Source organism: Nelumbo nucifera, chromosome 1, assembly GCF_055504915.1.
Source record: "Nelumbo nucifera cultivar China Antique chromosome 1, China Antique-T2T, whole genome shotgun sequence".
In the NCBI taxonomy this organism is placed as follows: Eukaryota; Viridiplantae; Streptophyta; class Magnoliopsida; order Proteales; family Nelumbonaceae; genus Nelumbo; species Nelumbo nucifera.
The window spans coordinates 86,775,795-86,792,070 of NC_142649.1; the positions used below are offsets into that span (position 1 = coordinate 86,775,795).

The 16,276-nt window shown below is 35.9% G+C and overlaps 1 protein-coding gene across 1 annotated transcript; it reads left to right on the forward strand.

Moving 5' to 3' along the window:
- The first annotated feature begins 7,058 nt into the window (after positions 1-7,058).
- LOC104599553 (NAC domain-containing protein 104-like) lies at positions 7,059-8,638 on the forward strand. The gene is made up of 3 exons (XM_010262148.3): positions 7,059-7,552; positions 7,672-7,943; positions 8,063-8,638. The coding sequence occupies exons 1-3, from the start codon at positions 7,393-7,395 to the stop codon at positions 8,198-8,200; spliced, it is 570 nt and encodes a 189-aa protein (XP_010260450.1). The 5' UTR covers positions 7,059-7,392; the 3' UTR covers positions 8,201-8,638.
- Positions 8,639-16,276: the final 7,638 nt, after the last annotated feature.

Here is a 16,276-nt window from a genome sequence, read left to right on the forward strand (position 1 = left end):
GATTAAATTAATTATACTATTGAATGTGGGTCAGTTTGATCAATTGATGGATCCTCTCTTGTGATAGATTGCTTCATAAGATACATCAATTTGATTAATGAGAACATTGGCTGTTGTGGGTAGGCTTTATTACAAAAGCACTTTTATCATTTAGTCATGGCACTAAGAGAAATTACTCATCATATATATATTTTTATTATAACACCAAGAGTTCTGGTAGAGCATCCAAAGTGGCAAATCTCTCTCTCTACTGAATGATAAATAGATAGATAGCAATACCCCGTAAGGGGGCAAGGCTTAGTTTGGAAGGAGTACAAACACAAATATGTAAAGTGCAAAACTTTGTATTTTATAGGGATTATAATTAATAAGGACAACTTTTGGGCTTTAATATCAATAAAAATAATAATTTTAATATAATTTCTAAAATAGGTTAACTTTTTAAAAATATATTAGATAAGGGCAAAAGTACTGTTCATCTTCTTCCTCTTCCAAATTGCTTCCACCCCAGCCCAGTCCTGCAAACCTCAATGACCACCATCCTCCAATGCCACCTCCCCTGGCAATACCGCTAGCCACCTCATGTTGTCTGATTGGCATTGCTGGAAGTGGGCAAAGGCGGAGGCGGCAGCGACGACGCTGGTGGATGGTAGTCATTGAGGTTTGCATAGCTGGGGCGGAGGTGAGCGGAGGCAGAGGTAGCGGCAGCGACGCTGGTGGATGGTAGTCATTAAGATTTGCAGGGTTGTAGTAGAGGTGGCAGAGGCGGCGGCGGCAACGGTGACGCTAGTAGGTGGTAGTCATTGAGATTCGCAAGGCTGGAGCGAAGGTGGGTGGAGGTGGTGTTGTTGGAGGTGGGCAGAGGTGGAGGCGTTGCCGGCGGCGGCGTTGATTGACAGTTTGTAGGAGAAATAAGATGAACAATGTTTTTGCCCTAACTTAATATATTTTTTGAAAAGTTAACCTATTTTAAAAATTATATTAAAAATATTGTTTTTATTGATATTAGGGCCCAAAAGTTGTTCTTATCAACTATAATCCATTTTTTGTATTATTTTGTATGTATTTGTATTGTATATACTCTTTCCAAACTGAGTTTAAAGGCTAACTACCCATGGTGATGGGACATAAATTTCTGTGTTTGAAGTGAGCATAAGGGGCATGGGTATCTTAGGTATGCCAATAACTTCCCTTCACACGTAGCTTTCCAAGAACAGACTCAAGGAACAAGATGATGCCATAAGCTGTCTGTCCTTATTTTACTTTTTTTGTTGCTTTGACTCGTTATATTCCCACTATATGTCTGTCGCCTACAGTTCTCCCACGCGACTTATCCTATTTGCTTAACACACATGGAGTGATAATGCAACAGATAAAAAGATCATCTATCTAATCCATCTAATAAGTGATGCTTTGTTAATGAATGATAATTATTTGGTCCTCTCTTTAAGCAGTCATCCATCTAATATGTGATGCTTTGGAAACCATTGATGATTTGGCTCTCTCATTGAGCAGTCATCCATCTAATAAGTTATGCTTTGGAAATGAATGATCATTTGGTCTTGATTTCTTCTGCTAGGGACATTAACCAATCAAATTTGGTTATGATGATCAGGAAGGTTCAAAATATATTCAATGTATATCTTTACAAATTGATTTTCAGGGTCACCAATACATTGTTTACTTGGAGCTTGGTAAATTCAGTGGTTTTAAACAATAAAATGAAGTTTCAACGATCAAGATTATTCATATATAATTTTTTCATGATATAGGAAAGATATGATATCCTGAAAAGTTTTTTACCAGTTAACTGGAATCATATTTGTCATTACCGGATTGATCAAAACTCTTCTGATATCATATTTTTTTCGCATCATAAATTTTCCCCTTTTTCATATCTAGAGCATGGATACTTTGAATCTGATTCTGATCGGTCAAAGTTCTTGGATCATATCTATCCAATATCACCCACTATCACAATTGAGAGTTGGACCAATCAAACCCTCCCCAAATGAATTTTCATTGGGTGGTCTCTACGCTTTAGCATGGCAAATGACAATTAAGACTGGTCGTTAAGGGGGTATTCATCAATACATACCATTTTGTTTTCTAAAACAAAAACAGTTACAATATGGAACTCAATGTTGAGGCATATATATATATATATGGAGAATAGCGAATTTAGAAAGGTGAAAGGCAAGGGCAATGCCTCACATATTTGGAAAAGCATCCTCTACCATAGGATATCAGATTGGTGCCCCACATGCACATCTCAGCATGCATTGGAAACATCTCTATATTCCTTATGGGGAGATGTTTCTAATTAGGGGTGGATTCAAGCCAAGCCGAGCTGAATAGTATAAGGCTTGAGCTCGATTTTGGGAAAAAATATTTTATAAAAATAAAAAAATTATATATAAAAATATTTTTTATTTGATATTTAAAAATTAAGAATTATAATAATTAATAATTATAATATTTTTATTATATATATTATTTTCTATAATTTTATTATATATTAAATATATATATATATTCGAGCCGGCTCGCAAGCCTCATGAGTTGAGCTCTAATAGGCTCGAGCTTAGCTCATTTCGTAATCAAGCTAGTGAATTGGGCTCGAGCTTGGTTGAAACTAAGCCGAGTTGAGCTTTTCACGAGCCAAGCTCGAGTAGCTCGTGAAAAGCTCTACTCGTTGCCACCCCTATTCCTAATACATGGGTGGGAGGTGCCGTGGGGTGCCTTCTTTTTTTTTTCTTGATATCTTTTTGAAGGGCTACACAACCAATTTACACTTGCGCCCCACAACATATCCCAACCATGTATTGGGAACATCTCCCGAATTTACACTTCGGGAGATGTTCCCAATTAGACCTGTTCATGGGCCGGCCCGACCCTCGGACGGGCTTGAGTATGCGTTTTAGCCCGTGGGCTTGACCTCGTGCCTAAAAGCCCGAGCTCGACTATTTTACGGGCCATGCTCAGGATTTGTTAAAAAAGCCTAGCCCAAGCCCGGCTTGGCCCAACTTTTATATAAGAAACCCTAAATTCCTAAACTACTTAACCCTATCCCTAAATTCTTAAAACTTTTCTTTTCATTCTCCTTTCTCACTCTCACTCTCAGAAGCGGCTCTCATTTCTCCCTCTCAACTCTTAGAACCGGCAAACTCAACTGCACCTGCGAACTCAGGCACCGGCAGCCGGTGCCACCAGAACTAGTCATCTCCCTCTTTGGCGGTGATCTCTCTCTCTCTCTCTCTCCAGTCGGCACCGTTTTCATCTTCTTTCTTCTCATTCTCAGTTCTCTCTCTTCTTAGAACTAGGTCTTCTATCTTCTCAGTTCTCTCTCCAACCGACGCCACCAGAACCCAAGCACACCATTTTCATTCTGCAAACTCAGGCACCTGCAGCTGGCGCCACCAAATCTAGATCATCTCTCTCTAGCAATGAGCTCTCTTTCTCTCTCTCTCTCTCTCTGGCTGGTACTATTGTCATCTTCTATCTTCTCACTTTCTTGGTTTCTATTCTCACTCTCAGACTCCCAAGAATTGGCGAACTCAGAAGGCACCGTTCTCTCAATCTCAGAGGGCACCGACGCTCAGACTCTCAGGTCGGGCTTCGGGCTTTTTATGAAGGCCGGGCTCGGGCCCAAGTTTTACACCCATTGGTTGGGCTGGTTTCGGGCTCGGGCATGAAAAATTTATGTTAATGAAGACCCATGAACAAGTCTATTCTCAATGCATGTTGAGATATTTATGTGGGGCGTTTATGGGGCGTAGATGTAATCTCTTACACAACAGGGGTAGCCTATCCCCCAACCCATACCCCCCAACCTAGGTTTAGGCAGAATTCGATTCCAAGTCGCCGCTGTGACTAACAAGAAACCTTATTAACCAACTGATTGGCACCTTGCATGGGTGCCGTCCCTGGGGCGCCAATCTGATCTCCTATTGTAGAGTATTCCCAAGCAAAGGATCTATTGGGTTGTGGGTGATGGGTCTAAAATTCAGGCAACTGTAAACCCGTGGATTCTTCTTTTAAAAGACTCTGCCCAGTTGAATGCAAAGAGAGTTGAAAAAGGGTTGAAAGTTGAAGCCTTGTTGGTTGATAACCTGAAATGGAAAGAGTCATGGATGCATTTGAGAGAGATAGATGAGTGCGATCCAAGTGTATGAGATACATAGAGTGGTAGTCTCTAAATGGTCATTTATGCATAAATTAGAATTTAATTAGGTGGGACCTTAATTTACTAATATTTTAAGAATTATAGGAAGAGGATGCTTGGTGCACTCAAGGCTGGGGCACACCAATCACCACAGGACAATTACTCATCCGTACTCAGGCAATTGCAGAGTGCAAAAAGGCTTTGGTGTTCTAATTATGTTGGTTGAAATAATCTTTCAAGCTTCAAAGTAGTTTGCCACGTGGAAGATTCCCAGTTGTTTGAACTTTGAAGAGAAGCTCACTTATTGTAGGTAATGGACATAAAAGCATCTTTATTCAAAATTTGCCAAAAACCACAAAACAAATTTATAAGTCATTGAGGTCAATGGGCTTGTCCGCGCTATAGTTTGTGACTCATTCCTTTGTCATTTCAGGAAATTGGCCCAAGCCCCATCCGCCATTGAACATATGAAGACAAAAGGAAATTCAAAAAATAGGGTAAATCACTTGGATCTTTCATGGGTTTTGTAAAAAGGCCTTACTTTTTCTCAACTTTGACCTGACCTTAAACCTCCTTTATCTTATAGGCTTCATTTACTTTTTTTGGTAATTTATTTATTTAGATAAATATAATTATTTGGGTAAGCTTTTTTAGAAAATACTTACCCAGGTAAGTATATTTATTCATATTATTTTATTTTTTATGTAAAAAGGAAATGATCATTTTATCTATATAAATCCATTATTAAAAGGGGCATTTTTATCCCATTCAAGTGTTGGAAACTTTATCCCCAGGTGGGAAAGTTATTTAGCTGCCTAGAAGATGGGTAAGTGATACCTAGGAAAATAAAATTTCCCTGGTCCCCACATTAATATGAAAAAAAAAAAACATGGGGTTCTTGGTTAATGGGAACCAAAATGCCATTGACCTATTTTCCTCCCCTCTCAAAATCCAAAAAAGCTTAGGGATAGAGGGATTTATAGATTCCTTTCATTACAAAATGGATGGGAAATCTTCCAATTAAGTTTGTAAATCTTTTCTAATTCCAACTTTACCCTTGAAATGTTATGACAAGTAAATATGTTTTAGTATTTCATTTTTTTACTGCATAAACAAACATGTTTGCAAACATGTTTTGTGGTAAAGAGAGGTATAAGGTTTTTTTCTTAAAGATTTAAGGTATTTTTTTGGTTAAAGATTCAAAGGTATTTCATTCATCAAACATTTGATGATTTTACATAAAGGCAAAATTGGCATTATGATATTTTTAAATCCATGATATTAGTGATTATTGTTGGATTTCTAACACTAAAGTAACAAAAAGGATTTATAAGTCTTTTTATCCCCAAAAGTCAGGGGAGGTTTAAGGGCATGTCAAAGACTCAAAGTTGAGGGCAGTTAAAGGCCTTTCCAAAAACCCGGGGGAGATTTAAGAGATTTACCCAAAAAAATATATTATATGTGTATTAATTAAGTAAAATTAACAAATAGGTACCTGTATTTTGGGAGCGGTGACACTTAATGGCCTCAACTTTTAAGTGTGTCAACTAAATATCCTGAACTATCAAAAATCAATAAGAATTCATCAGATTTTCAAGATTATGATTTGAATTCGAATTCAAATGTCTTATTGAATATCTGATTTCATTTGGATTGTAGTAAAAAAAAACTTGACTACATAATATAAATAATATATTATAATATACAATGATATAAATATCATATAATATATATATTTCATAACTAATAAATAGGATTGGGGTATATTCAAATTCGATCTATTAACTAAATAGATCGAATTCATATTCGAATCAGATCTCACCCAACCTATTTGCAGCCATATCAATACCCAAGTCCAGTCTTTAGCATTTCATCAGTTATCGGTACCATGTGATGTTATGTATCCCTTGAAATATTTTAAAATACCAAAACTACCCATCGAAACTGTTCCATAAGCCGTTCTTTCGTATTCGACCAAACTGATATTATGTCAAATTGTCAACCACTTAACAAATTGATTATCAGAATTGCATAAAAGGAGTTTAAAATGGGGAGTTTGATAATTTTACCACTCACCGTGGCATTCTTTACCAGTACTGGACTTGAGTTTTGAAAGTTTAGGTTATGTTTGGTTCGAAGGAAAAGGTAGTGAAAGGAAGTTTCTCTATCTTTTCCTTCCTTTCCCTATGTTTTCTTACAAACCAAACACCTTAAGGTATTTCCTTGGTGCACCTGAAATTTTGGAAGCACTTAAGTGTCACTAACCCCACAATACAGGTACTTATATGTAATTTTTTCCAAGGCTACGTTTGGAAACGATACAAGTGTGAATGAAAATATGTAGAGTGTAAAACGGTTCATATAAATTGTAAAATTGAGTTAGTAGTTTTGCACTGACAAATTTACCTTCTTACCAAGTAAACTTTTATCTGTAATGGAAGCAAACATGAATTTCAATAAAACATATATATATATATATTTTTTTTTTATCAAAGGCCCACTCGAATGCAAATTTACTTTTTTTTTAATCGAATTACTCATACATCTTATTATCAATATAAATATGCATTGGTCTGTCATTTGTCAATACATAAATGCAATGTTACCAAACACAGACAAAAGTGAATCAGGGTACAAATTTACCCTGAACCAGGATTTACACTCCATTTGCATCATTTCCAAACGCAGAGTAATTTTATGCATGGTCACTAATCACTATTGGATTTGGGTTTGGGCCATTTGCATCTTCAACAGTTCGAGCTGAGGACCCCATCTATAAGAGTGCCACGTGGAGGCTGCTAATGGAACAATAAGTATGACGTTTGATGACGGCCCATGGGCCATGGCCCACATTCTCAACATAAATAATGAAGACATATGAAAGCAAAATTAAAAAAAAAAAACGAAGGCCCCAACTCGTCCAACTCGTCTCCCTCCAAGCCCAAGGCTCCAACACGAACAGAACCCCGTTATTTGAAGTATCCAACAATTTCCATTGCCCGCCATCTTCGACCAACCAACTCAGACTCCATTCCCTCTCTCCAATTGTGATCAAACCACCTTCTCTTTCACGTCTACCTCTCTCTCCTCTGCACTATAAATATTGAGTAAACCTACAATAGCAGCAGCAACCAAACTTATCAATCCTTTCTCCCTCTCTCTCTCTCTCTTTGTCTCTCCCTAGATCTCTGTTGTTGTTGTTATCATCTTAGTTTGATAGAAAGCGGATGGGAGATGACAACATCAACCTTCCTCCTGGCTTTCGATTTCGCCCGACTGATGAAGAACTGGTTCATTTTCTCTATAGGAAGGCAGCACTCTCACCATGTCAACCAGATTTTATTCCAGATCTCGAGCTTTATCCTTATGATCCATGGGAACTCAGTGGTTCGAAATCTAATCTTCTTTTTTTCTCTTTTGTAGTTTGTGAAGAAGTGACTTCCGTAGCTTTATCCACATACGTTTCTTTTACTCATTTTTCTTCCTTTTGCATTTGGACTGTGCAGGCAAGGCACTGGAGGGGGATAACCAGTGGTATTTCTTCAGCCGAAGAACTTCAAATCGGATTTCTGAAAATGGGTATTGGAATCCTTTGGGTGTTGATGAGCCTATCTTCACCGGTGCCAGAAATATAGCGGGTATGAAGAAGCTTCTCGTCTTCTACCTCGGCGAAGCACCGGAGGGAGACAAGACCAATTGGATGATGCAGGAGTACCGTCTCTCAGACTCTGGTTCTAGTAGTAGTCGGTCCTCAAGAAAAAAAGGAAGCTCAAAAAGGGTAAGTTGCTGATCATGCATCCAAAGGTGAATTTTCATTAGTTCTCTGTAAGTGAATTTCATCATTCAATGTACAGAAATTGGAAAATTAGTAAGTGGGTACTGGTTTACTTCATTCAGGATTTGACTGCATGGGTCATTTGCCGAGTCTACCAGAGGAATGATGATGATGATGATGATACTGGTATAGAGCTTTCATGCTTAGATGAAGTTTTCCTGTCATTTGATGATCTTGACGAAATAAGCTTACCAAATTAGACCAAAAGAATTGATCTAAATTGGCAATTGTAAGGCTTCAATTGATTGTGATATCCACAGATATTATATTCTTAGTAAAAACAGTATGTAGGAAAATTTGAAATCAGTTATAGTTATTTTCTTCCTTTTATATGTTGATGATGGGAGGTTTTCACGTGCTTGGCTTATTGGAGAGAAGAAGGATAAACGTGGGAAAGAGTGGAGCCCAAGCAGCACTGTTACAGGGCTTGCTGTGCTTTGAGCAATCGTTCTTGGCTTTTGGCTTTTCTTTTTGGGTTTATGCTTTGATGGTCCTTGGTGGCTGTCTAGTGTCACCAAGCTAAGGAACAATTTTTTTATGGGTGCCTGCTTAGGCTAGCATTTCGTCATGCATGTTGTAAGCTTTCACACTTGAAGTAGGATCACCCATGTCTATAATGGACATATATGATTACCAAAGTGTCCCTGTTCTATTGTTAAAGGTCCTCAATTCTTAGGGTCCGTTTGGTTCGCATGCAGTTGGAATTAGAATCAGAATTGGAATTGAAATCTTTCGGAATTTGAATTAATATGGTCTATTCCCATAGTCTGTATGGTTCAGACAGGAATCGGAATGGGAATTTAAATCAATTGGAATGGGATTTTATGTTCAAGAGAGGGAGAGGGAATAGCCATTCCCTCAAATGAGAGAATGTCATTCCACTAAGAATGAGAATGGGATTCCGACTCCGCCCAACCACACAGTTAAAACTGGGTCAAATTCCAAACTCTTATTCCCAAAAAGCCAAACAGAACGTAAGTGTAACAACAATTTCCTCAGATCATCAAATGGCTAACTTGCTTAGAGGCATTCTTTCCTAGGTCTTGTTGCTCTTGTATTGGAAAATGGCTCACAAATCCTACCAGTCAAATGTTCAATTAAGAAATTAGGCTATGTTTGGTTTGAAGGAAAATGTAGGAAAAAATATCAAAACCTATACAAAGTTTATAAAGGTTTCTTGCCTTTCCTTTCTTTTTCCTATTTTTCCTTCAAACCAATTAAACAGAACCTTAAGGAAAAAACAGTGGAAAGTGAAGTTCTGAGGCCAATATGAGAATCCAACTGTGATGATAACCAAGTGAACAGTAGTGACATCAAACTTCATCTGGGGGGCACAGTTGTCATTTTGGGCATCATCAACACTTCTTCATAAACAATGAATAGAATAATATTATTCATTGCTTAATAAGCTCGTAACCACCAGGCTTTCTAATCATCTCACCCATACAAACTGGAAAACAAGGGCTTCGGGAGGGTCAAATCAAATACATGCATGAAATGGGCTGGGCAGAGCTGAATTCTTTAATCAGACCAATTGTGACAGAAGCCAACCCCAATACTGAAGTGTGGTGAGTTTGAGTACTTTGCTTAAAATGGCGAAATTGCAAGGCTGGTATGATTCCCCCCCCCCCCCCCGAAAAAAAAATAAAATAAATTAAGGCCTCACAACTTGTTCATAAAGCTTGGTGTTTGATATAGAACACGAAGAGAAGCTATCAGATGAGCCCATGCCCAGTTGCCCAAGGTGATTTTTAATATTGACTTGTTTGAGTGAGAAATTAATTTAGGGTCTGTTTGGTTTACAGGAATAAGGGTCTGAAATCGGAATCTTATTCCTATTTCTGTTAGAATGGTATTCACCCATTTGAGGGAATAGCTATTCTTTGCCCCTCCCTTGGGAATGAAATTCCATTCCTGCTGATTTTAATTTCTATTTTCATTCCTGTCTGAACCAAACAGACTATGGAAAATGACCATTTCAATTTGGATCCCAGAGAATTTTGATTCCGATTACAATTACAAACCAAATGCATCCTTAAATTGTTGTGCCAACATGTCGCTTTTGAGAAAAGCCAATTATGTTAGCCCATGGAATCACACCTAGGTCAAGTAAATCCCAAAGGAGTCAACACCCAAATAGATAAGAGGTGAAAAAATCAGTAAGCAATACAGGCCTTTCATGGCAGATAAGTGGTTCTAATAAAAATTACCACTTGCAGCAGAAGTGACAGATGCAAGAACTGAAGCACTGATCATGGCCGGCCCCCGCTGCCCCGCACCCACTCTTGAGTCCTAAACTTGTCAGAGTTCTTCCTACCAGACTTATCCTTTTGGATCGGATCAGCCACTTGACCATAGCTGGTAAATGCATTATACGTGTATGGCATAAATATGATATGGACAATGTTTGTGTAAAGGGAAAACTTATGATCAATCAATCGATATCATAAAAGTGGTAATCAATCATATGGTTTTTCATCAAAATTCATGATATTTTTTTATTGCTTAAGGCCTTTCCGTCCCATGTTTTTCCAGCATCATAGGTTTTTCTTAAAAAAAAGTGTTTTAAGACTTGGTCTAGACCAGATGGTTGGACTGTGAAAATCAGGAATTGGCGACCTTTCCAAAGCTCAGTTATATGACAGTTTGGGCGGGTTGAATGGGCAAACTATCTGGTTAACCAGTAAAACCAAGGATCAAAATTTCGATATGGTTTTGGCGGCCTGTATATTATACATATTGGCGGATATGTATAATATCGGAGCCTTCCCAATACACCCCTACGTACAGGGGGTGTTTCGAGTCGATAAATGATTCAGGGGGTAGACCGGCCTTAAACCAGCCCCTCGAGCCAATTTCAAAAAGAATTAAAAAAAGAACACATAAAAAACGATACCAATACAGGCCAATACACTCTATCGGCATATTGCCCTATATCTATATTTTGAACCTTGAATAAACCAGGACCCATAGGGCATTCTAGTTTTTACTCCGGTCTAAATCTTAAACTTAAAATACTAGCTAGGGTTACACTATTGGGCCTGGCTTCCAGTCTGGACCCATATATCCCAACCCAAACCCGGTCATGTTGCACCCCTATATGGTGAAACATAGGAACATATTAATACATTCCGATTTAAAAAGCTCGAAGTAAAAAATTTGACATATTTTATATGTAAATATACATATGAGGTCAGCTACATGAATCCGTTCACCATTTGAATGTTCATTGTTAAGTTATGAACATTCAAATTATTTTCTGTAATTCAATTCATGTCTTTTTTGGTCTACACCTATCTCTTCTTCTAACTCTAGTTCATTCAATTTATGATGTAAAAATATGTAAATAATAATATATTAAATATATGTATATATATGTACTTTATAAAGATAAATGAAATTGAAATTCTAAATTATTTACATATGCATGTATATAAAAAATATAATACACAAATTATAGGTTAATTTGACAACCATGCTTGAGATAAATCTAGATGGGTTAATGAGGGCCAACCCAATGTTATGGCATGAATCTACAAGTGACTGACAAATGGACCCTAATCCAGAGAAAAGTGAGCGGGCTAGTTGAATGAATTGGGATCTTCTACCATAAAATACATTCCAACACTCTATCAATATGATCTGGCACCGCACATTTCACCTTGAGATTGGGCTACCATAAAAGTGAGACCTCCCATGTATGAGATGTGTGGTGTCAGATCATGTTGATAGGGTATTGTAACAGATTTTGTTGGTAGGTGATGCAGACTCTAGTTGAATACTTTTGTTAGAAAACAGGCTGGCAGCCTAGGTTGGGTTTGTGTCTGTCTCATGAAATGGGCATCCCAACTTGACAGTGATTATAAAGGTGGAATGTTACCTGGAGCAATATGGCCTTAATAAATATTTCTGCAGGAACAGGATTTTCAAGTAGGGTCGTTTAGAGTAGGGGTACAACTTGGGTGGGTTAGGGTTGGGATTCTGTTAAATTTTGAATTGGCCTGACCCAAAGCCCAAGCCCGAAGCAGTGTAAAATGTTTATTCAGGTCAATCCGAGTTGCACCCCTAGTTTAGAGAATCAGAGTAACACGATATGCCCCAAATCAGGCATATAATAATTACCTTGGCTTTTTTCAAAACTTTTGGTCTTAACATTAATGCTGTATTTGGAAAAGATGCAAATAAGTGTGAATGCAAATATGTAGAGTGTAAAACAGTTCATATGAATTGCAAAGTTGGGTTAGTTTTGCACTGACAAATTTATCTTCTTACCAAACAGACATTTAGTTGTAATGGATGCAAATATGAATTTCAATAAAGCATATGCTTTTTTATCAAAAGCTCACTTCAATGCAAGTTTACTTCTTTTTACTAATGTACTTTTACATCTTATTATGAATGTAAATATGCACTGGTTTGTCATTTGCCAATGCATAAATGTAATGTTGCCAAACACAGGCAAAAGTGAAACAGAGTGCAAATTTACCCTGAACCGGGATTTACACTCCATTTGCATCATTTCCAAACGCAGCCTAAACAACATTTAAACCAATGGCCCTAACACATTTTTTCGGAAAAAAAAAAACTAAAGGGAAATACTTTCACAAGGTTCAAAGTGTTGTCTTACAAAAAAAAGTGTTGATACACCCCTTCCACCAATCGGGGTATATTAATACTTTATTTGAACCACCAATCAGGGTATATTAACCTTGATTGCTGTATAGCTTGGGTTGAGACTGTGTAACCAATAATAACTAGCGGAAGAGCCTCTACTTCGCAAGGGCTGGAATGGAATTGTAACATTGTTATTTGCTACATTAAAAAAGACAATAGTTTTTAATAAGAAGCTTGCAATTATAAGTACTCAAGTCTTGAAACTCATATATATATATATATATATATATATATAACTAAAGAAAGTTGGAATAAAAAAATTAAGAATTATTTCAATATTCTAACAAAATTATATAATAACTTTAAAAGATTTATTAAAAACACAAAAAATACTTTAATATTTTTACAAAATATATCATGAAATTATGAACTAACAATTTAAATTATGTTTTTCCGGATAATCAATTTAAATGTTTTCTAATATTTAATAATATCTAATAACTTTAAATAAATAAAATTCAAATAATAAAAAAAATTAAATATAGATTATATAAATATTTAAATAACTAAATATTTATCATAACTAGATTTTAAATAGTTAAAATAAATAAATTATGTAATAAATTTACAAACTTTCTTCAAAGTATAAAAATAATTATAACATAATATTGAAATTAATAATAATTTAATATATTACAAAATTAATAATGTAATTATGTAATAATGGTATAAATTATGATTTTATGGATAATTAAATTCAATAAATAATTAATATTTTAAAATTTAAATATTTTACATATTATTTAAGTATTTAAATAACAAATTATTTAACATAAATAGATTTTAAATAGTTAAAATAAAGAAATTATATAATAAATTTAAAAAAATCTGAAAAGTAGAAAAATAATTATAACATAATATTGAAACTACTAATAATTTAATATTTTTACATAATCTCGTAAATAACTAATTTCACTTATATCAAGTAACAATTCGAGAAAATAATTTTAAACTCTTAATCTGTATTTATTATATAATTATATATACTAAAATTAATATTTATTGTATTTCAATAATTATGTATTGTTTTATGTGATAAATGTATTTTCAATGATTATGTATAAATTTATTTTGTTTTGTTATTTAACAGAAAACTTTCAATAATTATTGGACATTAAACTACTATTATTGAAATTTTTAAATTTAATTTATTGTACTTATTGTATTTTTGTTATAGCTTATTGATTAATATTTAATAGAGATTAAACTATTATTTGAGATTATACTATTTATTGACTAAGTTAATATATTTTTAGTACATATTGTATTTTGTACTTATTGTATTTTTTCATTATCAATATATTTTCAATAATTGTGTATTTTCACTATAAATTTTCAATAATTATTGGATATTAAACTATTGTTATTTATCAGAGAAGAGACTATTGATTTAGCTCAAATTATGTGAAATTATGAGTGTTCATGAGTTGGTTCAGTTCGGTCGTAAGCTATTTGGCCAACCAAATTGACCTGGTCATGTTGGGGAGTTGGTCAACTGAAACTGACTGACCTTTTGTGAAAACTGACCCACTCATGTTGTATCGGTTTGGTCAGTTGGTTCAAAAGTTTTAAAGTTAAAAATTTAATTTAATTTTAAAAATTGCAGTGCAATTATTAAAAATAAATTTAAAAATTAGATTTATTATATAAAACATTTTACACTAAGAAATATGGGAAATTTCCCACTCTTTCATATTAAATATTATATTTAAAATATAAAATATTAATATATATATATATCCATGCTTAGGTCATTCGATTTTTGTTGATTTACAAATGGCCAAAGTGAAACTGATCCAACTTGGTCGAATTGGGAAATTTTTGAACCAAAGCCGACTTAAAATACTAGAAAACCAACCAACTCGGGTCAAGTTGATCAGGTTGGTCAGTTTCATCAGTTTGATGAATAAACCTAACTGAAATTAATTATTGTTATTTTTGTACTATAAAAAAATTTATTAAAAGTAGTATATAAAATATGAATAATTATTAATTATTGAAAAGTTGAAAATATAAAACAATTTTATACACTTATGTGTCTCTATTAGGGCCATTTTTGGGTCGTATGAGTCACACGCTCGACGTGATACTGCTTAATGGACCTCATACACTCAATTTTTTGCTTGTAATTTTTGTTGTCAAAAAGGGCCATCCATTTTTTTATTTTTTTAATTGGGAATCGTCTAGGCAACCGGTTCCGTTTCACCCCAATCCTAGTCCTTGGACAAAAACCGTTGAATCGGTTAACAACCCATTGACCCGAATGATCGAACCATCAACCCGTTGACCCATTCAATGGTTTTTTGCCATTTTTTATTTTTTTAATTTTTGCTGTCAGAATGGGATGCCCATTTGAATCGGACGCTTGAACCATCGACTAAAAAACCGGTGGCCAAAACGGTTCCATTTTCAGGTCCTATGAGTCACACACTCGAATGACATAACACATATGATACTGCTTAATGGATCTTACACACTCAATTTTTTGCTTGTAATTTTTGTTGTCAGAACGGGCCATCCGTTTGAATTGGACGGTCAAACCGTCGACCCAAAAACTGATGGCCAGAATAGTTTTGTTTTTGGGTCGTATGAGTCACACGCTCGAATGACATAACACAAATGATACTGCTTAATGGACCTCACACTAAATTTTTTGCCTGCAATTTTTGTTATCAGAACGGGCCATCCATTTGGACTGGACAATCGAACCGTTAACCTAAAAACTAGTGGCCAGAACCGTTTCGTAATTTTTGTTGTCAGAATAGGCCATTCGTTCGAACCGGACGGTCGAACCTTATGTTTCAATGAAGAATGTCATATATATATATATATATATATATTGTAGGTTGGGTAAGGATCGGGTGGGAGACGGTCTCTTTGAAAGACAGAGAAAGACCAGGGATAAGGCGGAGATCGGATTTTGGGCTAAAGTGCTAGGGTAAGGAGTCTGAGGCAAAGGGTGCTTGAGCGCTGGGTGCTGAATGAATTTCAATACAAAGAGGATCTCTATTTATGGGGGAGATCCTGAGATCCTAAAATGTATGAGATAAAGATGCTTGTTTCCAATTAGGAAAGGGTATATTGTGCTTGTTGTCAATCATTAAGTGCACCACTGGGGTTTCGCCATGAGTCTCGTGGGGATTTTCCTGAGGATCGGCTTTCCTTTTACTCAGGAGTCCTCATTACTCATGTGTGCTACCACCTCTTGCGTTCCTTATTTAATTGACGTGGCACTAGTGACGTCACTGCTTGGTGGGCGGTGTCTTGTTAACCACACATGGCACCATGCCATGTTTGTTCTTTTGGAGTTACAAGCATAGGTGTCGTTTGGGCTTGGTTCCTTAATGCGTCGTAGGTTTATCGCATGTCCGAGCATATGTGGGGTCCTATCGCGGGTTTGGCCATGGTATCCCTTGGCTCAGGTTGTGAATGGGCTCGTCGAGGGTGTGCGATGAACCGCGGGTTTTTACGGTTCCACGATGTATGTTGTGGGTTCATCGCAAGACCTGTGGTGCATCGCGGGTTCATCGCAGTAGGGAAGTTGACTGTAGGTTGTTCACATGCAACCTCGTGGTGTTAATTTAGTGTTTGATGTTCTTTGA

Excerpts from the sequence above, each read along its gene's own strand:
- LOC104599553 (XM_010262148.3), top strand. The coding sequence starts at position 7,393 with ATGGGAGATGACAACATCAACCTTCCTCCTGGCTTTCGATTTCGCCCG. Across the intron at positions 7,553-7,671 it reads TGATCCATGGGAACTCAGTG|GCAAGGCACTGGAGGGGGAT; the intron begins GTTCGAAATCTA and ends TGGACTGTGCAG. Across the intron at positions 7,944-8,062 it reads AAAAAGGAAGCTCAAAAAGG|GATTTGACTGCATGGGTCAT; the intron begins GTAAGTTGCTGA and ends TACTTCATTCAG.